At 38.5% G+C, this 24,569-nt stretch overlaps 1 protein-coding gene across 5 annotated transcripts in view; it reads left to right on the forward strand.

The window, feature by feature from the left end:
• The window catches only part of LOC149025330 (protein ENHANCED DISEASE RESISTANCE 2-like), a 115,553-nt gene that overhangs the window by 62,852 nt on the left and 28,132 nt on the right, over window positions 1–24,569 (forward strand). For all 5 annotated transcript variants that reach the window (XM_089145554.1, XM_089145553.1, XM_089145555.1 and 2 more), the window contains 4 exons: window positions 10,158–10,354; window positions 10,631–10,697; window positions 11,581–11,756; window positions 15,449–15,550. In XM_089145554.1, the coding sequence (XP_089001680.1) occupies window positions 10,158–10,354; window positions 10,631–10,697; window positions 11,581–11,756; window positions 15,449–15,550 (542 nt within the window). The remainder of the gene's footprint in view (window positions 1–10,157; window positions 10,355–10,630; window positions 10,698–11,580; window positions 11,757–15,448; window positions 15,551–24,569) is intronic.

Consider the following 24,569-nt stretch of genomic DNA (forward strand, 5'->3'; position numbering starts at 1 on the left):
GTCCAATCTTTCTCTAAAACCAGACTAACTCCTGTCTTCTTCTGTTCTCCCTCCCTCCTTAATCAGAACCAATGTTGAGAATCTCGTCTCGTTTCGATGTCTCAACCTACCATGTTTCAGTTGAGTGTTTCGATGGGTTTAGGTGGTTTTTGGGTCAGATTTTTTGTTTACAGCCTAATTTGAGGTCAATAAATTACAACATTATTTTTCACTAGAACCTAACACAAACTGTTCTTCTTGATTCAAATATGCTTGGCCATAGGTAGACAAAACTGGATTATGTCTTTTCACAAATCTAGACATCTGTATATAAGAAAATATTGAAACTTTCATTAGAATGCAAGAACAAATACTGAAAACTAGTCAAATCTCAATTATAATTTAAAATTACAAATTACAATTTATATTATACAACCCCTTAAATTTCCAAAGTTTTTGAGGTTTCATCGAGATTTCGCCGAAATACTGAAATTTCATCAGGATCTCTGCGAGATTTCTTTGAAATTCAGTCAAATGACTAAATCTCGTCTGGGACCATTTTTCGTCTTACCAAGATTGGGATGGTTGAGATTTCAAAACCTTGCAAGATTTTGAATCTTGATTACAACCACTCCTCCCTTCATAACAATGATGTGAACAAAGATCACCTCCCTGGCAGAAAACCTGCTGTCAGCCCCAAGACCCCACTAGGGTGGTACACCTAGGCTGGCCGAACCCTCCTAGAGGGTTATAAGGACATTTTGCTCAATTCCAGCCCTAAATATCTGTTGTAATTAAATTTCTGATTTTTATTTCTTGATTATCAAGAGTCTTGTTTAGTTTGAAGTTTTGTTTGATTTTAAGTTGAGTTCTTGAGTCACAGAAGTCTTTCTGTAAAGAAGGGCTTTTGTAAGTCTTTCATTACAAGAAGAGTTCCTTTTCTTATGTTGGAGTGATAGTCTTAGGAGGAATATATTTTGAAGAAGATTCCATTAGTTATTTAGTTTAAATAAAAGTCTTTAATTGTGTGGCTGAGGCTAATTGTAAGGGTGATCCTAAATTATAAAGAATTCCCTATTGGTTTGGAGTCTTTAGTAGGCGATAAATAAACTTAGTCTTTTCGTAGTAAGTTAAGTCTGATTATTGAATAAAATTAAGTTTAAGGATCAAGGCCTCGTTGAGGAAGCCACGGTTGAGTAATTGAGTGTTCTTATTCAAGATCAGAATCTCCTTCAAGATTCAAGCTTTCTTCTTCCATCTACAGCATTCTTTCACAACTAGAGCAGCAATCCAGTCTGAGCAAGTACAACAACCAAAAGCCCCTCCCTACCCTGCGGCTCCATCAAGATTCATCCCCCACCCCTCCCAAAACCTGTGGCACCCTTCCCAGCCCTGTCTGCATCTTGCGGCAGCAAGATCCACCCCTCCCCCTTCTTCAAATCCCTGCAGCAGATTTCCCCCTCTCTTTTCTTTTATTTTCCCTCCTCTGACTTGTGGCAGAATTACAATTTCGAAGAAAGGAACAAACTAGAAAAAAGAATGAAAAGAAAAAGAAAAGAAAGGAAAAGAAAGAAAAGAAGAAAGAAAGACAGAAGAAAATAAAAAGAAAAGAAAAGAAGAAAGACGAAAGAAAAGAAAAAAAGAAAAGAAAGATTTAAAGATTGCCAAAGATCCATCCAAGGAACTGACCCCTTTTTTTCCTAACTGCAGGCTTTCGCTACTCTTTCCATTCCCCTTCCATTGTTCCTTGAGTTCTTCCTTTTGCTTTAAGGTTTTGCAAAACCCTGATGTCTTCCCATCTCTTCCCAATTAGATTTTGTTAAAACCCTTACTTTTCCCTATAATCCCTTTCTTTCTTTTAGAGATCAAACCTGTAGTTCTATGATTGTCTACAACACCAAAGGAAGATCAATCATTCTATGATTGTCTTATGAACTTATGAGTTATTATTTATATACAACTTCTAATGGTTGTATAATTTTATTATTCTATTCTCGAGAGTTGAGATTGTGACACTCATATGGATGGAATTTTGATGACATTTAATTTATTTGATGTATTTGATACACTTGCTTTTCCTTTATATGCCTTAAAATTCTATATTACATGTTGTATGACTATAACCATGCATTCTCCAATCCTACAGAATTTCGGTTTCACATGTAGGGTGAACTTAGAACTCATACTTAGGGTTGTTTTCTCATAAGTTCAAGGTCATCAATGTGTTCAGAAGGCCTAAATTAGGCTAATTGCCAAGTTTGAGCCCAACTTGCACCCTAAAACCCATTGAGATGGGCCATTGAGTTAGCCTTAAAAAAAGGCCATCGACCGAGAGCTCGCCAACTCGGTTGAGATCTCGGTTTTTGGAAGGGGCAAGATCTCGCTCGAGAGTGAGATTTTGAACCATGGTTCCCAAAGCCCTCCCAAGATCAATCTTCTCTATTTTCTTTCAAACCTTGGGTGATTTTGGACATCCCAAAGCCATCTCATAAGGATTTAACCAGTACCCTAGTTTTCCTTTTTCCCCCAAAAAATCCCAACTATTTAGGTTTGACCTAATTAAGTTTCCCTTATCAATTTAAATTGATCCTTGTCTTCCCACATCTTTCCTATTAATCCATGTCACTCCTAGGCATAGTTCAGATTTTGAAGACACCGAACTGATAGTATAGGACTGAAACAAAGTCACTTGTCTTTTAGTTGAAACAAGTTGAAACCCAGCTTTTGACAAAAAAGGGTCGAAATCTGAGTCTATTGGTCCACTACCCATTTCGCTTAAAATCTGTGTTTTAGACCTAAACTCGGCATTTCGTGGAGTTGTGATTGAAAACTGGCGGGAATGCATTTTCCTTTGGTGATTTTGGCACTACTTGGTGGCCATTTCAACCTATTTCAAGGTTTTCTTGCCAAAGTTTTTGATTTTTCTTTGTTCGATGCTCAAATCATTTTGGATTGTTTTGAATATTATATGTTGAGTTGGTAGCTAGATCTACGAATGTATGCTGTTAGATATAATTTTTGAAATGTGCTAATATTTTTTTTTCTGATTTTAAAAATTACCTAGAAAACTATATTTTTTCAAAATATAACCTACATATACATGATGTATTGGCTTCATTTTGATGTATGTGAGACACCATAACTTGATCTACGTCTTGATGGTGTTGAAATTAATCTTAGGTGGTTTAATTTTGATTTAATGTATTTTATAATTAATCATAATTAATATATTTTTAATTAGGCAAAATTCCCAAAGTTTGGGAATACCTTAGGTTATAAGTAAAGTGTGTTTAGGCTAAAAAATTAGAGTTGTGGTTTTGTGTTGTGTAGATACTTAATATGTTTGTTTGTATTAGGCACCCACTTTCAAGTTTTGACTCCTCTTTACACTGTGTTGGATGTTGCTTGGCAGCATGGTTGGCCTCTGGGGGAGGACAAGAAGAAGTCAAAGCATAGCTACTACAAGAAACAGGTCGGAGGAGGTGGGGCTGCTCGATTGAGTTCCATCTAGGGGGAGGGAACAACAATGTGGTTGGATGCCCAAGTGTGCCTTATAAGGTAAAAGTTGCAATGGAGAAGTATCTAAAAGGAGGGAAAGAGAATCCAGATGAGTTGGACCTCCACGCATCTTCCCTAGAGACAGATACGGAGAGAGCACTGAGGATGAGTAGAGTCTTATAGATTTTGATCAGATTAGGTGGACGTAGAGAGCCATGGGTGCAAGGTCCTCTAGAGAGCTATAGTTTGAGAGGGGAGGGGGAGGCAGCTCCACCATGAGGAGTTATAGTGTTGGAGAGTCAGATATCTTGCCACGACCCCAATCCTAAGCTGCATTTGGTTCACCCAGACTAAGTCCCACATGTCCGAACATCCAGATTTTATGGATTGATCCGGACGTGTTTAGGAGCATAATGTGAAATTTTGGCGAAATAAGGGGTTTTGCTACCTGGAGAAACCATCTAAACTCCAAAATTTTGTTGAAATTTGTGAATGTTGTAGTGGAAGTTTAGGGGTATTTGAGGTCATTTTGGGCTGTTTTTGGTGTCTAGCCTAATTTAGGGCCAATAAACACATTGAGAATGCTATTTTGGCCTAAAACCTAACCTAAAGTGGCGTTCTTGATCGGCACATGCCCGACTGTATGCGAGGTGAAACGGAAGTTTGGAACATGAATTTGAACTAATGTAAATATGAAAATGATGCAAGAGAAGTAAAGAATACAGAGATCTTCATTAAATTGCAAGAAAATGACAACTAAAATTCATTATACAATTAACTAGACAAATAGTTAAGCATTTATCCTGTATAACAAGTACAACTATATAGGTGTACAATATAAAAGAAGAATGACCTAAGCTATGTGCTTGATGTGCTATGGTGGCTCCACCTTTGTCATCTCAATACGAAGTACTTTGCCTCGATGGATCCATCCCCTCTCTTGGGACCAAGTGTGTTGCTGTGATGAATTCTTCCAATCGGTTTACATAGTCATCCCATAACATGTTGTGCTGATGGTTGTCGAGGTAGTTGCAAACTACAGCTCTGTAGGCCGTGTCATCCATAATTGCAAGGCAAGATCGATCTGGAGGGAAATGAGAATACGGATACGGAAGAAGCTCTGCTGGGTGTGGTGGTGGCAGACCCCATTCAAAGGACTCCACCACTTTAAATGTCCCCGAGGTCGAGCCCAACCCATAATCCATGGTTATCAAAGCGTCCGCCTAGGTACGCCTAAGCGGCCGCCTAGGCGGCAAAGCGGTTTTTGAACCGCTTAACTAATGAGCTGATTTCTTGCTGCTTTTTTGCTTAGGCACTACCGCTTTGCCGCCTTTTGCGCCATATTGTCTCCTAAATGCTAAAGTAGCCGCTTTTTTTACATTTTGTCATTTTTGCATATTATTTTTTCTTTTTTTAATCATAATTTATTCTACAATGCCATATATAAATTTAAATATGTGAGCAATTTCGGAATCGAGGCCCAATTTGCAAATGACCTTAGAGGCCAAAGTGCCTGTCGGGCAAAGAAGGTGAAGCATGAGCCATATTCAACATTGATAATCAATGAATCATTATATAAACAATGACTTGGAAATCAGAATAATGAGATCTATTAATTTATCATTAAATAAACAATGACTTGAATCTAATGATGCTTGATGAGATGAAGTTATGTTTTTATTATTTTTTTGGATAATTTTTCATAATTGTGATTCTTGAATTTTTTTTATTTTTATTTTTATGAATGTGATTGTTGAATGTTTGTTTAGTACTTTAGCTTATTATAAAAAGTATTTGTATTAAAAAGTAGTTTAAAAGTAGTTATATTAAAAATATTGACTAAACCGCTTTGGTCGCTTTATTGCCGCCTAAGCTCCACTTAGTCGCCTAATCGCCAAGACAGAGCCCCAATTGCTTTGGTCACTTTGCCGCTTTAATAACCATGCCATAATCACTAAACCCATCAATGAAAGGGATACCATACCTAATGTCCATGACCGGGAGGGACACCATAAGGCCCATAACTGTAAGCCCCATAAGTAGATTTGGAGACTCTAGAGTCGCCCAAGCTCATGGATCCATCATCGTGCTCATTGTGTGAACTCTTAGAAGGCATACTCGTAAAATCCATGAGTGGGAGGGACACTATAAGGATCATAAGCCCCATAAGTAGATGTGGAGCCTACAGACTCATCCAAGCTCATGAATCCCATCGCTCTAGCTAAGTGGTCCGCTAGATCTATAGGAGGTAAGATCGGGGTCATCACCATGACCATGCATGTGCTGCTTCCCCTAGCCTATCCCCTTTTGGCTGTAGGTCGTAGTACGACCATGATGTCCCTCAACACTATGATCCTGATCCTGGGTGGCATGTCTGAACTGAGATTCCCTAGTGTGTCTCGGGGGCATCTATGTCTCTGGTAATGGAATAGGTAAACGCTCTTGAAGTCCTCCACCACTTTGACCTTCATCATCATCCCCATCACCTTTAGTCCCATGATCCTCATTATCACTGCCACCACCATCATCATCAGAATGCCTCTGAGTTGGACTTGGAGTGAGTGTGTCATCTAAATCATCGCCGTGCATGCCAGGTGCCATCATCTAATCCTCATATACTATACCAGCTGCCTCTTGTGCATCATGGTAGAAAATCTCACCACCTTGAAAAATCGAGAGCTCGACTATCTCAACGAGTTCTTGGTTGAGATATACAATTTTTTGGCGTCAACTCGGTGGCCCATCTCAATGGGTTTAAGGATCCCAATTGGGTTGAAACTTGGTAATTATCCTATTTAAGGCATTTTGAACACATTGGTGGCCTTGAATTTGTCAGAAAACAACCCTATATATGAATTCTAAGTCTACCCATAATGTGAAACTGAAATGTTGTAGGATTAGGGAATGCAAGGTTATGCAACATGTAATATAGAACTTTTAAGGCATATACATGAAAAACAAGTGTATCAAATGCATCAAGTAACCTAAATGTTATCAAAATTCCATCCATATGAGTATGATAATCTCAATTTTCAAGAATAGAATAATAAAATTATACAGCCATTAGAAGTTCTATATAAGTCATTAAATCATAAGTTCATAAGACAAGCAAAGAATGATTGATCTTCCTTCGATGTTATGGATGTGTTAAGAGCAGATGCAAGTGAAAATCCAGCCGAAATCCACAAAAAAAGGCAAAAATTGAGAGTTCCAGCGAGATCCAGGGCAAGATATGGCAAGATATGTCGAGATATAGCGAGATATGGCGTGATATGGCGAGATCTCGAGCGAGATATCCTGACTCTCTGCTCTCGACCTCCATCTCGTCTCGCCTATGTGAAAAAATGGGATATCTCACGAGATCTCGGCGATCTCCCTCCATGTTCTACATGTACATGTGCATGCCCATCTTGAGATGCCATAAAATCATCCACATCAACCTCCACAACTGGAGAAAGCTCTAGGTCAGACCTCCCTCCATGTTGGTGACATTGGTCCAATGCCGACTCACCCCTGTCCATCAACCACTGAGTGAGGGGATCCTGATCCTTTGCATCATCTTAAAGATATCGTCAAGGTTAACTAGATCATTGAGGTGTTTGCTCCCAACTTGTTCCTTGTTCGTGGAGTGGCATGCTAAATGTACTCCTGTTCCTCTTGCGCCCAGAGGAGCAAGTCTGAGAGAGGATCTTGATTGCTAGTCTCTTGAGGTTCATTGCACTCTTTACCATAAAGATCCCACCACTCAGCTGCATTATCATAAAACATTAAGTTAATACTTAATAGTTTAATACTTAACATATAATCTACTTAGCTGTAAAATGTAATAATAATATTTTGGCGATTTTTCATACATGTTTAGGAGGCCACAGATGAGACAAAAAAATTAATGCATTTGGCAGATAATGTGAAGGAGAAGGTGGGATGACCTTCTTGAAGTGGGCATTCTATCACAGTGTTCCTGCGAATGCTGTAGAGGGGCTTTATTTTAAGGCCATGCTAGACTGGGGGTGGTTGGACCAACCTTGTATGAGATCTATAATGTCTATTTACCACGGCATATGAGGACTTGAAGACCTACATTGATGGTCTTAAGCAGTTAAGCCGATGTGGAGGCATTATTTGGTGACAATGATATGTGATGATTGGATTGTTCCCACTAGACAGTCCATCATCGACATTATGTTGAATTGTGATAGGAGGACGGTGTTTCTCAAGTCTGTTGTTGCAGCCAGGGAGAAGAAGGATGTGAAGCACATATGGGCTTTCAATTTCATTTCTCACTCATGGTTTCTGTTTTATAGGCAAAATGAAGTGTATCATGTGTATCTTGGTCATGAATCTGTCAGAAAAGCGGCTCTAGAACAGATCCAACAGTGATACATATAGGGAATTTCTCTTTTCTTGCTGTGGTTTGAATCTTGGTAATAACAGCCTATGTTAGACAAACGAAAATGAGAGGACCCAACCCAATTCTTAGGTAAACAGTCGCCTGAGGATTGTATGAAAACAGCTGCAATATGACTTAATCGAGGATGAGAAACAGAGAAACATCAGAATGTAAAATCACTGGCTTCTCAGTACACTTGGAGATTAGAATCACCATTTCTGAGGGTTTCCAACGCTTTACTGAATCTTGCAGAATCTCAGTTGAAGAAGACAATGGATAATGTTGGAACCTTTTTGAAAACATAAAAAATGCCATATATAAGGATCTTAAACCAGGAAAATAGGTCAGAAATAATCAGGTTGAGGAGGTACAAAACAGAACAGTAGATGACTGGAATATTAGCAGATGTTGGAACAGAACAAGGATATATGGATTATGGATATAGGTCTGAAACTAGGGTAGAGGTTGATAATGGAGGTTTCAATAAAGGGCGTACCAAGTGCACAAAGCTTTGCCACTGGGTTGTACCCAGTGAATTGGACCTGTGATCACGTGTTCATAGTGGAGAAATCTTACTGTTGCACCAATGCCTGACCCCTAATGGAGATTACAATGATATAATCAAAAAAAATTCCTACATTCCATGAACATGGCAGAAAATTTCAAGAATCAATCTAAGGAACAGTTATGCAATTAAGGATGTTTTGATGGATCAATTTGGCTTTAGAATGATTTATTTTGGCTATTAGGCTTCTTAGTTTTGGGTTAATTGATTTAATATGCATAATTTATAAGCTCATGGAGTGATGCGAGAACAGAGTAGTTAAATTCAGTGTTTGAGGTCGATGATGATACTTTATAGTTTATACTTTATAATTAATGGAATCCTGTTTTAATTTTATTTACGTTATTGAATCTTTTTGAGAGATCAGAAGCCCTTTTGAGTCAAATTAGGAACTTTAGAAGGTATATATACATATATAATGTACCCCCCACCAATTAGAGATGATCTGATTTAATATTTCGACTTTTTTGTAAGAGTTTTGGTGCTGTTTGTAATGCATATGAGATTCCTATCCCCATTCTGACTTTTCTCTTCTCTTCAGTCTTCATCTCTTTTCTTTCCTAAGACCTCCTTCTAATCTTCTGATAAAAGTGTTCTTCCAACTTCGTGAATTCCCCAACCCTAAATTCTTTGTTTCTTTTACTTTCATACTCCCAAACCCATATTTCAAACTTAGATCGACCACCAATCAAAGCATTAAAACTGTCCCAAACTTCAGGGATTATCACCATGTATCATTTCTTAAGTTTTCTTCAAGTTTCATCCCCATCTGAACAATATAACCTATGTTCTTGTGTATGCCAATCAACTGCACAGTATCCTAATACTCTAAAATCCTAGCCTTTTGAGTTGGGACCCTGGAAGACTAGTGCCTAGTTGGTCCTCTTCAATCTAGGGTTACATCAGGCAGGTTGAAGGAGAAGAATTATGTTAGCAGCATAGCTATCAAGACGTTGCTTAGGCAGTTATTCTCCTTGGTTGCCATGGCTTCCTTGTTTTTGTCGCATTGCTTTTTGGACCCTTCCCATCTCCATGGTTGTGCTATCTTGATAATTATGATTAGTAAATCCACTGGTCTAGTGGATTTGGAACTTGGATTCAGTTGTATGCTCACTGGAAGAAATAAGTATCAGTTCATATTGTACCGGCTGATATGTATTGGTGTTAATCAGTACTTTTATGATACCAACTGGTACATTTCCTTACTTAGAAAAACCAGTGTATTGTGTATATTTAATTATATTAGCTTGATAGGCTGTGATATGATATGCTTGATACTGACCTTTATGACAGATTTTTTGGGATTTAATATGTATTGAGATGCTGTCATGCTAATATGGTCAATAGGGTTCAACAACTGATATGTTGCATGGAGTGCTTGAGCAAGTACTTGGATTTTTTGGAGCTTCTTTCAATATGTCATTTTCTTTAATAACCTGACACTGTTTATATGATATTCCAAAATAGATTGCTTATCTCTTTTCCTCCTCCATAAATGGAAAGATTTCTTATTTCTTTTATCCATTTCTTTGATTGCTCATGGATTAAAAGTACTTTGGAGAAAAACCTGTGCTCACAATTCAATTTCCATGAACTTACCATTCAATGGTATTTGAATTATATTACAGTACCTGGTGTTGTAGAATTTTTGTTGTGCTTTGTCATAGATTACAAAAAGTTGTGCATTAACAAGTCTTGTTTCTTTTCTCCATCTGATATATTCAGCCCTCAAGGAATACTTTGGAGCAAATCCTGCACTCAGATTTGACTCTCCAACTACTGTTGTCCATTCAAAAGTTTCTACTTCTAGTGCAAGTGGTGAATTTGAGGATGAAGAAGTTAGGGATGAATTCTATGATGCAATTGCTGCTGATCCATCATCTGACGATGAGGATAGCGATGATGACATGGAAGATGCAAAGGTGGTCGCATTTACTGCTGTTCTCGTTCCTTTTTACATCACTAATAAGAAGCCCTAAGAATTTTTAATCTGTCACATACACAAACAACAATGTCTTACTTCCCCTTGACTTTGGAATGCATACACACATATTACTCTTACAGTTTATGTGCACAGAAATGTGACATGTACAAATCCACATTTGGTGTGTTGGCTTAGACAAACAGATGCACATATTTGAGCACACAAGCACACGTAAGCAGTTAAAAATTTGACCTGCTCCATGATTTTCTGTCAGGATGGGAATGTGAAACTAAAGAATATCTCATGGGCCATTGCAAGCTTAGGTGTGAAACAGAGTTCAGGTAATATAGCCCCATCTATAGCATAATATTAGAAGTTTAGAACTTCCTCCAGTTTTGAGGAAAACATGCTACTGTTGTTGTAATTCCACCTCTAAATCAAAACAGATAATTGAGATGAAGTACACGCTTAAATGTTGTACATTTTTATGCATTTTGCTCTTTTTTCTACTTGATTGACAATTCAATTAGTACTTGTGAACTCTGCATATATTGGCCTGGTAAATGATTACTGCTGTAGTGTTCTGCTTTGGATCAGACAACCAACTCAACTCTGTTGTAGTTGGAAGCCTAAAATTTGTGGATGGTACTCTTTATTCTTTCATCCCATATCTTCCTTTCCCTCTCTGATGTTGTGTAATCATTTCCTTGTCAACAAATCTACCGACAAATCACTGAATAAAAAGAATATTTTTTCAAATGATGGAACAGAAAAATATGCATTACTGTGCCTGTAACCTTTGTCCCCAGATGCTGCTGCTGATTATTTCTATTCCATGATACAAAATCAGTGGTTTACAAGGCAAGTAGTATTTACAGTTTGTTATTGGAGAACGCATCATTTTGTATATGATTTGGAATTCCATCTTATCTACAACATGAAAATTGTTGTTACTTGGGGCTTAGATACTACTCTCCTTTGGCTACCTGATTGTGTGGTTTGTGTTTGCTTTATTCCCCTCCCTCCTCAACTTCTCTTTTCTTCCGGTGTATTGTTCCCTTCCCTTCTCTCAGACCCTTCCAGGGTTTTGGTAATGATTACTTTTATTCTTCAATATAAGGTATTAGTCAAGGATGTCAAATGATCATCAAAACCTCAGTGTAAACTTCAATCTGTTATGTCATACATACTCTTGATTTATCTCATTTTTTTTTCCTGGTGCAGCTGCAGTTGCAAATAAGGAATTAGATGAGCACATTCCTCCTATCATGATTGATGCAAGTCAATATCATGGTTCCATGTCCCAAGGAAGAGATGTTACTGCCACAAATTGTTGGGCTTCTCCAGGAGGACAAGGATTTATGATAAGAGGAAAGACATACTTAAAGGATAATTCTAAGGTGATTCCATCTTTCCTTCCTTTAATTGTGCTGGTCAATGTGAGCAATTATGAAGTATTTTAGCCTCTTCTGTATTATAGGACACATCATATTTTCTTTGTCGGCTTTTGTTTTGTATCCTTTTGTTTGATTAATTGTAAAAAAAAAGGATCCTAAAGGACATAAAAACAAAACATCGAACGAGACTTGCGAAGGAAAGAGACAAGGGAAATCCATATGCTAAGCAATAATTCACTGTCGCCAATAAACCTAGGAATGGGTTGTATAGGGTTGCACCCCTTGTCATTGGTTTACTTAATGGGCCCAAAACAGTGATAATTACGAAGGTACTGAATTTAGTTTAACTATGGGCCCATTTCGAAGTGATTAAGTGGTTATGTGAATAGGTGAATAGGTTTTAGTTATTAGTCTGTTAATTTGACTCTAGTTAGTTTTAGATAGCCATAAGTATATTGGGAGTTTGCTGGGGAGTTAATTAGAGAGTCATTTTCCTTTCTTAATCTATTTCAAGAGTCCTTTTTCCTTTAAACTCCAACTTGAAAGGTTTTATGCCACATTATTATATGCCCCATCTTGAAAGAAGACTAAAGTAAACTAGTTTAAAAATAAAATTTTGTTTTCAGCATCAGCTGTGAAAGTCTCCATTGTGAACATGGCTGTCAGAGCACCCGCCTTGTCGCCTTGGTTTTCGTTGTCCTCTATCACCTTTCCTCGCCTTGTTGCCTTGACAACCATGGTTGTGAGAAGAGGAGTCTTGTGCTTAAAGATCTAGAGTTTGACCAGGTTTGTGTTTAAAATCCCTAGTAAGTTTCCTTCTCCAGTGTATGCACTGACTCAAATACTGGATTCAATCATTCAATGACTAATCCTGTTTACTAGCATTACCCCACTTTATGGGCCTATAAATTAGGTCCATTACATTAATAAATCCAAAATAGAAAGCCTAATTTCTATAAAGGGCCAGACATTCTTAACTGCATCAGGTCTCGCATTGTTGAGATCAAGCATGAGTTTTATAAATTCTTAAGATGAGTTCAGTGTGGTGCACATTCAGTTTCATTCCAAAAATAATACTCTGGCATCTCACAAGTATTTAGAATATATTCTTCTAGATCGGGAGCTATCTCTTAAAAAAATTCAGTTGGATTCATGAACTGCACGTGCTTGATCTCTGAATCAACTGCATATTCATGGAACCCTTTATGTAAGTAACCTGCTTGACAAAGACTTGTGGCACAAACTCCACCTCTTCTAGCACCACTAGTCCTTCCTCTAAGGCTTTGAGCACATTGCCCACTTTATGACTTAACTGTTCGATATTTGCACTAGACTCTAGTATATTTGCTCGAAGAACCCATAAATCTGGTCAAAAATCCCCAGTCTGATTTGATATCAGAATATCATTATCTGCGAAATCTCCCTACGAGTAATAAGTCTAGAGTATGACATCATAAATAGGGAATTTTGGCTCTGATACCACTTGGTCTAGGCCTGGATTGAATAGGATAGACTTTGGGCTATTCTTTTAATATCTAGATTCAAAATTTAGGGTTTTAGGGTTATTGGATTTTGGGGTAGCTGATAGGGATATACAAGAATAGAGGAGAGTAGTTTGGATTGGGCAGTTAAAGGTTTAGAAGAGAAGAATTGGAATTGGGGATATTAACATAATTTATCGAAGATATCCTTAAACAGCAGCTTGAATGATATGAGATATTCTTTGGGGAAGAGAATAGAAGAAATTGGAATTGGGATAGCAATCCCATATGCATTGCTCAATACCACCACATCTCATGTAGAAAAGTCTTTTTTTTTTTCAATCAAATTATCTCTGATCCATGACCTTGGATGAGTCCAAAAGCTCCACAGCTAGAGGACCTACAGATTGGAGACCCATTGATTTCCAGTCCCTGGACAGTGGTATAGACTATGAAAAGTGTTGTTTGATTGTATCTACTTTTGGGCCTTATGGTTATGGACCCTATGGTACCCCTTAAGGCCATTAGACACTAATGGGACAGACTTAGGCATACTATCTAGGTCCTGGTGATGTAGTATATTGGTACACCGGTGCTACTTATGGGGATCGCTCAGGGCCAGAGAGTCAGAGACATTTGTAGAGTCCATCTTCAGCTGGCAAGCACCACCACTCCTAGTTCCATCTTCTACTCCATATCCATATTGTGCGTTCCCTTTGACAGGATATCTGGCATCTATGGACGACGAGACATACCGAGACATACAGAGCTGCAGTTTTGAGTACCTCAATAACCATAGTAGGAACATGTCAACGGACATGTATATCCAGCAGTTGGAGGAGAGATTTAGACAGAACCAGTACTATATGGCTCATGGGATGGATCCATTGAGGCACTTGTCTTGGCATTGAGTGGTTTTTGTACCTCATGTTTTTTTTTAGTTACTTTTTTTTTGAAGTTTTGAACTTTGAAGTTATATAATGAAAGTTAAGTTTATAGTGTACTTGTTGAAAACCTCTCTATGTATACTATGACTTTGAATGACATATCTACACTAAATTTTTTTTGGGGGCAAAATGCATGTACCAATGTGTTTTTTATGCTTTAATTAACTTATATGCAGAGTCCCACACCAAAATACCCCTAAAATCCTCCGAAACTTGCTGTTTAAACTTGCAGTAAAAACTCCCAAGTTTCAACGAAATTTCTGTTTTCTATATGGTTGCGGAAACATTAGTCCATGTCAATATTGATACATATTATTGGTATCAGGCAACAACCAACAAGGTGTCATGTTTCTAGTTTGCAGCTTATTCAGGCTAGTACTGTCTGATACATATTAGATTGGCCATGAGGGATACCAATTCCAATACCATGAATAGCTATGAACCTTGTATTGGTACCTGCCATAAAGAAATAGGATACATTCTCTGTATAGTATATCAGTTTCTCTTATAATGATGTTCCAAAATGGTCATGCATGTACTTTTACGGTTGGTTCATCTCACTGCAATAATACTAAAGGAGATTCATTCTTAATTATTGGGGTTGCAATACTCAAACACTCAACATGGCAGGCAACTGGCATTAGCACAACCCATCCGACTGTTTTTAGGTCTGTTATTGCTTTTGGTTGTCGTTCAGGTTTACATGGAATGCACACAATGATAACTGATCATTTTCATGTTGAACCTATCAGAGTTTTTGCTTTCTTTCTTTCTTCCTTTCTTTTTTAATGAGATTTTTGTCCTTTTGTCATTGTCCTGTCTCCTGTTTCTTATTTGAGGTCATTGCTTCCATCTTTTATGTTGTTTCAACTTTTGAGTCCTCTAAAGTCTAAAGCTAACGTGAACACAATCTATGCATAGGATCCTGAGTTCATGTTGGTAATTTTTCTTTTGCACTGGATTACTGAGCATGGATAAGCAGGTTATTTTTCAAGAAAGATGTATTGTGCTTTTATTGTGTCCGAGTCTTGATACAAAACTATTTATTTCTCACCCTTATTATGCTGGATAGAGTTATTTTTTAGGGTACAAGGTATAAGTTCAACTCAGTGTAGGCTTTTTTATGAGGATGATTTTCAATCTTTAGCTTTTGTAATGTCTATGACCACATTGGTAGATCATATTTTCTTTTGTTCATTTTGAAAACCTCTAAATGAAAGTTATTTGGCTGGTCAGCTGAGCAAACTCTCACTTTGTTTCCCCTTAGATAATGGGAGGAGATCCTCTTTTGAAGCTCTTAGCTGTTGACTGGTTCAAGGCTGACAACCGTATTGACAATGTTGCATTGCATCCCAAATGCGTTGTTCAGGTAAAAGAATTCATTCTTCTTGATTTCCCTATACTTGCTCTAATTCAATTACAACCTATTTAGATATATTAACGGCTGTGTATCAGCAGTTGGAATTCTACAAAGAAGACTAAATCTCTGGTAAAATAGGTTTATTGGGTTCCCTCTAGTTTAATTGCAGTGGCATGTCAGAACCTAAGCCCCTGGACTTGCTGTCCAGTTGCACTTCAAGTCATTATTGGTTTCTGGTTTCCCCCACTTAAAGTTTTTTTTTTCCTTCCAATTTTAGTAATTTCAGTGGCAGTTTAGTAGTTCTGCCCAACATTAAGTTAGGGTCAACAAGATCTTTTAGGTTATTAATCTTTTACTTATAGTCAGTATTTTATTGCAAATATAGCCCATGAGTTGGGGCCCATGGTCCTTATATAAGTCTAAATATGAGAACCTGGTTGTGGACTGTGGCTTTGTTTCCTGGTTTAAATCTGATTCCAAGTCCTAATTTGAATGGGGTTTCTTTTGTTACCCAGTCTAAAGTTCCCACTCATCAATTGGAATTGACACCAACTTATTTGTGATTTTCTCCCAGTGTTGTCTCTTTACCGTTCTTTGTTAGAATAGTGTTGTCAACTCTTGGTAAGGGGAACTCTAGATGTTTGATGAAAGGTTCTTTGTGAATCAAGCAAGATCCTTATTTTGTTTGTGGATTCAACCTGCACCAGTTTACTCCAAGTCCCACTGCTCAAGGCAAGCTCCACCATCCAAGTAAGTGGCAGCCAGCAACCCTTCTCCCATTACCTTATTCAATTTTCTTGAATTTTCATACTAGTCAAGACACCCAAAATTCAAGGTCAGATCTGCACGTCTAACCAGTAGATTTATCGAAACTTTAGGCACATCATTCCCCCAATCATATCCATGGTGGGAGGTCTCGCTCTCGTGCGAGATCTCGCCACTTAAAAAAATCAAGATCTCAACCGATGGCGAGATCTCGGTTGAGATGGTCATTGCTACTCTTGTTGTTTGTGTTGCTATTGAATATATGGGTAGGGGTTTCCAAACCAATCAATCAATAGCCCACCTTCACTCCCATATGTGTACTTTCTAGGTGTAAGGTCTTGAGGAATAGCATGATCTCCATAAGAAGAATACCCAGTGTAATCTGACCCGGTGTTGTGATCCCCGTATAGGTACTCCGATGACTACCAATTGGCCAAACTCTACTATTGTGAACCACGGTGACCATGATCTAGGCTCATGCTTCCCATGTTCAATTCAATATCCTGCATTATGGCATCATCATTCGTTTGTCCTTGGTTTGATATGCTCTTCCTACTCCTAGTATAAGTCCAGGCAACAGGGGAATCGTGGCTCGCATGTGTCGGATGACTAGGACCTGGTGGAGGTGACTCCCTTTGTTGACCCTGACTTCCACCAGCAACACCACCAGCCTGATTGCCTCCATGACTCAATGGCTGACTCGGAGGGATGGTATCATCGGCATTATCTGAACTCCCACTACTAGACATCACTGCAGCTGTTTCAAGTCAACCAGGTGGCTCCATAAATGGTACACTTAGTTTTGCTGATGCTGCTACAGCAGCCTGACCCTCATCAAAGGACATGTAGTCAGCCACAACATATGGGCCCATGGCAGCAACAATGGTAGGATCCGGCTGCCCTCTTGGCCCATCCAGCACTGGGCCACCTCGATCCCTAATACACTGATATATAACATCATCTTCCTTATCCTCTGCAGGGGGCTCGTGGAATATATCAATCAACTCAATCGATTCCCGATTTTTGTCATCCATATCTTGTATGTGCCCTACTCTGAACCTCATGTTGTAATGCACATACACTAAGTCCTCAAGCCTCTTCCTCCCCAATATATTCTGTACCTTACTATAGATGAGCAAGAAGGTGCTCCAATTCCTCTCGCAACCAAAGGATGAGCAAGTCTATTTGAGTACTTTAATTGATATGTCCCTGAGATTTGGCGAACTAGTTCCATATAACATCCACCAGTCAACTGCATAACCAAATATAAGAATCCATTAGGCAAGTAAATCTTAATACTTATATAACTTATAGGTAATAATCTTATGGACTTATTAGTTATCACCTATAGAGTTATAGTAATGGACTATATACCAGGATCATTTTTTTGCCTAGTTGCATCCACAGAAGGTTTACCAAAACTCCCAGAGGCGTCCCTAAACTCCCTGATCTATACACCAATTGTTCAATTATTGTACTTCTACTACTGTATGTGCACTAATGCAATAAGTTGAAGAAACAATTGAATAAGTTCTCACCTTTTCATTAATTGTCCCCCGCGTGATGGGATTTGGCACAAGCTTCTCCACCACACCTTGCACCGCTTTCATCAACCTTACATTAACCCCTAGATCATTCTTGTAATGGAACTTTGGATTGAGGTAGTAAGCTTGTATTGTGGAAATAAAAAATTTGGTTGTTTACTTATTTATAATTTATAACTTATAATAAATTAACTATGTAAATTAAAGTATACAACAAAACTTAAAGACTTAAAAGTGACTCACCAGCCAAGTGCAAAGGATGCATCAAGTGCTTTTCCCATCTACCATTGATGATCCTCTCGTAGGATTTGAAGGAGCTAGGGGCAACAACTTTAACCAACTTTTTCATTTGCTGAAGGGCAATATATATGTGGGGCATTGTGGGTTTCTTCTCTGAATCCACCATCCTTAAAACAAACACAATAGGCTATAAAATGCGCACTGTCCTATAGAGCTGCCTCCAAAAGGAATCATTAGCAATGATTTGTTGGATTACTACTGCTTCAGGATGGCAAGATTCACGCCAATTAAACCACTCCTCACTTGCAAACATGTACCTTAGACCCACCACTTTCTTTTGAAAGCTTTTCAGAGCTATATAGTTGGTGGCAAATCTAGTCAATCCAGGTCTGACTAGATCACCCTTACAGTAGTTCCTCATCATCTTCAGCACATAACCATGGTTATAAATAAAATTACTAACCCTTCTAGCCCTGTCAACCACAACATTAATTGACTTTCTCTTCTCCAAGTTCTTCAACATAAGATCAATCGAGTGTATTGCATATGGTGTCCAAAAGTGGTGGATTCTGCTACTCTTCTTTTTCGTCAACATTTCACTAGCTTTCTTGAAGTTAGCACCATTATCTGTGACAATTTGGACAACATTGCTTGGCCTTACCTCGAGAATTACCTGCCTAGGAAGCTTGTAAAGGTAGTATGCATCTTTGAGTTTATCTGAGGCATCCACTGACTTAAGGAAGGATGTCTTTCCATTACAGCTCAGCATGAAATTAATGGAGTGTCTAGTAGGACCAGTCCATCCATCAACCGTCACAGTAACACCATATTTTGTCCATCTTTCCTTCAATAAACCAATGTATTCCTCCACCTCCTGCTTCACCTTTGGTAAATATTTATTCATTATTTCCCAAGTTGTTGGGCCTTTAACCTCTACACCTGCCCTAGGAATTGCATTGATCATCCCCTGATAGTATGGTGTTTTGGTTACACTGGCTGCAATGTTTTTGTAGAGCATGAATTTGTTGATCACCAACCTAGCTTCCTCCTCCCTACTGCCTTCTCTACCTCCAACAAACATATATGGAATGCTTCTTTGATCGATGTCTTGATGCCTGAAGAGGGAGGGGTCTTGGTCAAATGTGCATCATAATGTGCAGTCTTCCTCCTCCTTTTAGTCCTCTCACTTCGATGAAAACTATGTCTAGGTGGCATGGATTCCCTTGACCCCAAACCACATGCTCCTCTTGTCTATTCATATTGCCTCACATTCTCAAAATGTAAGGACTGTCTTCTAGCTTCCATTACAGCCTTCATCTATCTCCACTCGGCCTGTGACTCAATACCCATACCCCTCCTCCTCTCCTTATCGTCATCTGACTCCTCATCAACGTCAACAAAAGGTCTACATAGCACTGTATCCTCAAATTCCCTTTGCTTTTATGTCATCTCATTCTTTCTTTGTCTCCCTCCCTTTAAAGTTGTTGCAATTGTTTTTTGCATTTCATAAAGAACCTTAGGATGCTTGGCAACATCTTTGTAGCCACCAGCCAAATGTTGTTTTAATCTGGTTGAACCACCAGTATTCAAGGTCTTGAGGCAATACTTGCATCGGGATTTTTTCTTGTCGGCATTCAATGGATCCCCATATTGCCAAGCAATGTCCTAACTCCCACTACCAGTGTTGCCACTACCACTAGTTGTCATTTAAATTACAAGTCTACACACTTGAAATACATACATGAATAATCATTAGAATAATTTTTAGATAATTAAAAACATGTAAAAACAATTTGTAAAACAACAAAACACACACTTTGTTCTAAGATAACGTTTACACTATGCTCAAACAGACATTTTTGTATTTTTAAATTAAACTAAATAAAATGAGCATCATTAAAAATTTAAAAAAAATAAAAAGGCAAAATTTTTAATAAATATTATTTTCAAATTATTTTAAGTTATTATATCAAAAAAATAAAAAAATACAACAAGCAGAAATCAAATATGACGGGGGGAGCCCTCTCCATGAGTTTAACATAAGTGAAACACATTTATATCATAAGATTTTTATATTTTTAATTCTAATTTTTAGATATTATATTTTTAAATACGAAATTCAAAAATAAAATAATAGTCCATGAAAGTGAGACAACATATATTATACACACCACACACCATGGAACACTATTTGAAAAAAATCAAATTTGGGGAAAATCACCTTGTGAAGACAGTGAAATTGGCGAAGATGATAACGATGTTGGAGATGTGTAAGGATGTTTATAAGTGAAACAGTTGAATCCCAAAAATCCAGCCAAAACAATCGCGACTAAGACTGGCGGAGAGAGGCACACGCGAGAGGGGGAAACCTCAAGCAGGGTTGGACACAGGGAGATCTCCCACTCTCCACCGCTCTATCTCAAACAATGCGAGAATCCGCGAGATCTCCCACAGACAAGTGACGGATCCTAGTTTGATCTCATCGACATCCAATAAAATAGATTTTTCTGAATTACCCCAGCATGAAGAAAACGAAAGGAAATGGGAAATGTCTGCATTTTAAACGAAACGAATTCAATTATTTCGGAAAGATCAACGGAAATGGAGATTGACCAGACGAAATACCATGACCTAAATTCAACATATCAGCATTCAACGTTTCCTTAGTTTTGTTGATTTCTATCCCATTTTCACCTAATTTTCACTACTCCTTCGCCTTCAAACACCACTTGCTCATTTTTAGCCTCCAAACACCTCCTAAGCCACAACAGCTACAAAGGAAACCAGAATAATAGAATGTGAAGCATGAGCCACACCCAAAGCCAAACTTCCCTTTATTTTGTTTTGTTCATGCCTTAAATGATCTTGTATTGCCTTGAAATAATATATGTTTAGCCTAGGACTATGATCTATAATGTGTTTTGTTAAACTTATCTTTTATTATTTGCTACCATTTTCATTTTTTATTATAATAATTATTTTAAAATTATGTATTATTATGTATATATGTATATAGGCTTTAGCATATATTGAGACACCATCACTTGATCGAGCGGCATTTATTTTGTTGACTTGTTGTATATGTAACCATTCTACCAAACAACAGATGTTGTTGATTTATGCATGTATGAAGGACTGGAAAGCATTTGTTAGTATACTGAATGATAAATTTTCAATAGTTTTGTTTTTTACAAAATACTAGTTCCATTGTGTTTATTATGCTTGAAATAGGTAGTATACAAGAATCCAAATCATTTTGAGTCCATATGAGGCGAAATTGAAGTTCTAATTTGAAAAGTATCCAGGATGAAATGAAACGGAAAGGCCTGAAGGTGAAATCTGTGGGAAATTTCTTCCTTGCTCCCTAGAACCCCAAAAATAAGAATCTTCATATCTTCCAAATTCCAAATTAGCCATCCAAACCCTTCCAAACTTGGAGGGTTATATCCATGATTACCACACTGAAGTTCAGCTTTTTCTAATGCTTATAGACTTATTTCCCATCTCAACGAATTTATCCCATATCTCCAAGGTAGGTATCTGTACCGAAAAGCCGCGAACCAAACCTAACAGGGGTCAAGCCCTCACATGACTATCATCATATGTAGTGATGCTTACGATAAGGAGCTAAGGTCCAAGGCTAATCTAGTGTCAGGCCAAATTTGATTTCAAGATGGGTAAGGTAGGGTTCAATGGGTGATGGAACAAAACTCAGGAAACCGGGTGTGGGTACCGAGGGGCACCCAAGGGGCCAAACCACAGGAGGGGAGGAATTAGAAAAGAAAGAAAGAAGGAAGAGTTAGTAGTTAGGAGGTAGAGGAGAGGGGGGAGCTAAAGATAGAAGAGAAAAGGTAGGGAAGGGGGAATTAGAGATAAGAAAGGAGAGAAGGGGAAAAAGGAGGGGCAAAAGAGACGCGAGAAAAAAGGAAGGGGGCGGGGGGGCGGGGAGGGGGGGAAAAGGGGGAAGGACCCGGAAAAAACCCAACCCGGAGCTACCCCAGTATTCTGAACACCCTCACTCTATCCAGGGGGTGGCTTGCAGCAGAACCTGAAACAGAAAGAAGAAAAAGAAAGAAAAAAGAATAGAAAAGAAAGAAGAAAGACAAGGAAGATCAAGGAAGAAGTAGAAATTATTTCCCTTCAACCCATACCTATCATAAAATCCCTTCTCAAATCCAACTCTATTTTTGATAAAACCCTAATTGTTTTTTTCCCCCTTTCCTCCCATCCCATATCATTTTGTTAAACCCATACCATTTCCCATAACCTCCATATTTGGGTCCATCCTTATCCAACAATATTATCCTTCCCACCTAGATTTGACAATTACTTTGTTGGTTCAAAAGAAGGTTATCCTTGGTGAACCCTTAATTTTACAGAAATTATTCTAAAAACCCTAACTCTAAAATTGAGTTCATGTCATTGGGCTTCCTCTTGGGTTAGGATTGGTGGATTCTGATCCTTTGGTTAGGGTATTTGGGATATGATTGGGGTGTTAGTTTTGGAGAGATTTAGGGTGAGGGATGTTTGGTGAAATAAGACTGGTTCTTGAGATATGGGGTGAAAATTTATGGGAATGGGTGGAAACTTGGATCGAGCCTAGCCCTTAGTTCCCAGGATAATCACCCCAAGTCTCAACGGATTTGAATGGTGGAATGTTGACATACTAGGTTTCTTGACTTTGGAAGGAAACTCGTTGAAAATACAAAAATGACCAGGTAGTGTGTATAGGGGTGACGAATGGCTAATTTGGGGTGAAAATGATGGATGGTTTTGGAGATATTGCTGTTCCTGATAGTTGATATTGGTGGTAAAGGGATCTGACCTGGGAATGAGGGTCCAAAACAGAAAAATGAAGAATATGAGAAGGGGGATTCTGTGGGCTTCCAGTTGCACTGATTGGAGCCTTGTAGATAGGAAAATTCAGGGGGAGTGAAGGTTGACCTCTGATCTTCAACCAGCTGCAGGTATCAAGGCTTGACTTCACCTTAGAACCCTTCTTGCCCTTTGATCTTCAACTTTCTATTGATAAAAACAGAACTTACTAACAAACACAAGTGGAATTACTCAAATGGAGGTTTTTCTTATTCAATATTTAGTCTGATCTCTCCCCATCATGTGGAGGGGTCTTTTTATACAAACTAATAGCTGGAATTCCTAATAAGACTTGAATTCTCATCCTGATTCTAACTTGACTTAATCTGCTTGAGGTCATTATAGTTATACCTGTACAAAGACTGAATTAGAAAAACAATTAAGCACCTCTAGAGAAAAGAAAACTCTCATGCCTAATATGCTTCTTAAGTGGGAAGAATTACAATTTTCCCACTGGTCCTATCAAGTACCATAAAGAATTGACCATAAATGGAAAATAAGCTGCTGAGCAGCAGTCATAGGGGGTTCTCTTGGCCCTCCACTTGGTCTTGGACTTGGGGGCTCAGAACTCTCTCCTGAAAAACATTCATCTCTGATGAATCGGAGAATTACATATATCTTTCACATAGTCTGGTTCAAATCTTTTGAAGTTGTCTACTTGTATTGAAGTGCTTCTTCCCTAGGTCTCCCTTTCTATTTGACAAGGAAAACATGTCCAGGGCCTTTTAGAGTGGTCCTCAGCTTGTCATCTAGAACCCCTTTGATGATGATAGGTTCCCACATGTGGAGCAATGGAATTCAATATTGCAGAAAAAATAGAACAGCAAGAACAACAATAGAACTGGATTTACCTAGAGTCCAGCACTCCCCTTTAGCAGCCCTGCTACCACACCAATAGCAGTCTTCTTCCTTGTCCATCTCGAGTCCCCTGTCCAGCCTCAAAATCGCCTCTGAATTCTCCTAACTGAATTGCCTAACTGCTGAATGTTTTGCCATACACATGTCCCTCCCTCTTAGTCCATCATCTCCTTATTTATTCTTATTATTTGGACTGCTTATGCTGGCCTAACTGCCAGCACTTTTTCTTGCCCCACGAGTGTAAGACTCGTGTAACCAGGAGCCTATCAGATGGTGTCTTCTTCTAGTGGCTTTAAAGCTTGAGTATGTGCTCTGCGTCTCCTTCATCTGAATAGTGCCTTGTGTAGAGGTGAAGATCAGCCACATTGGAGATATTATTGATGCATGTGTCAGAGGGCAACTTGAGTACATAGGTGCTGGTACCAATCCTTCTATGGATCTTATAAGGACCCATCGTCTTTGGTTGGAGCTTGTGATGCACACTTGGCTGGTCCCTTTTGGGTTAACTCTCACTGTTACCATAACGCCAGGCTTGAACTCCACATATCTTCCACGTCTGTCTGCATTTGCTTTGCAGATGCCATTACCAAGAGCTATCTTTCTGCGTACATTGCATGTACCTCCGTGATGTGCCGGATAAACTCATCTGCTTTTATACTGATTCTGGATTGTTTTGGAAGGTGCATCAAATGTATGGGCCTCTTGGGTTGTATGCCAAGGAGAGCCTCTAATGGAATTAGGCCAGT

The sequence above is a fragment of the Hakea prostrata genome, chromosome 2 (assembly GCF_041222555.1).
Source record: "Hakea prostrata isolate BN-2017 chromosome 2, UWA_Hpros_2, whole genome shotgun sequence".
In the NCBI taxonomy this organism is placed as follows: domain Eukaryota; kingdom Viridiplantae; phylum Streptophyta; class Magnoliopsida; order Proteales; family Proteaceae; genus Hakea; species Hakea prostrata.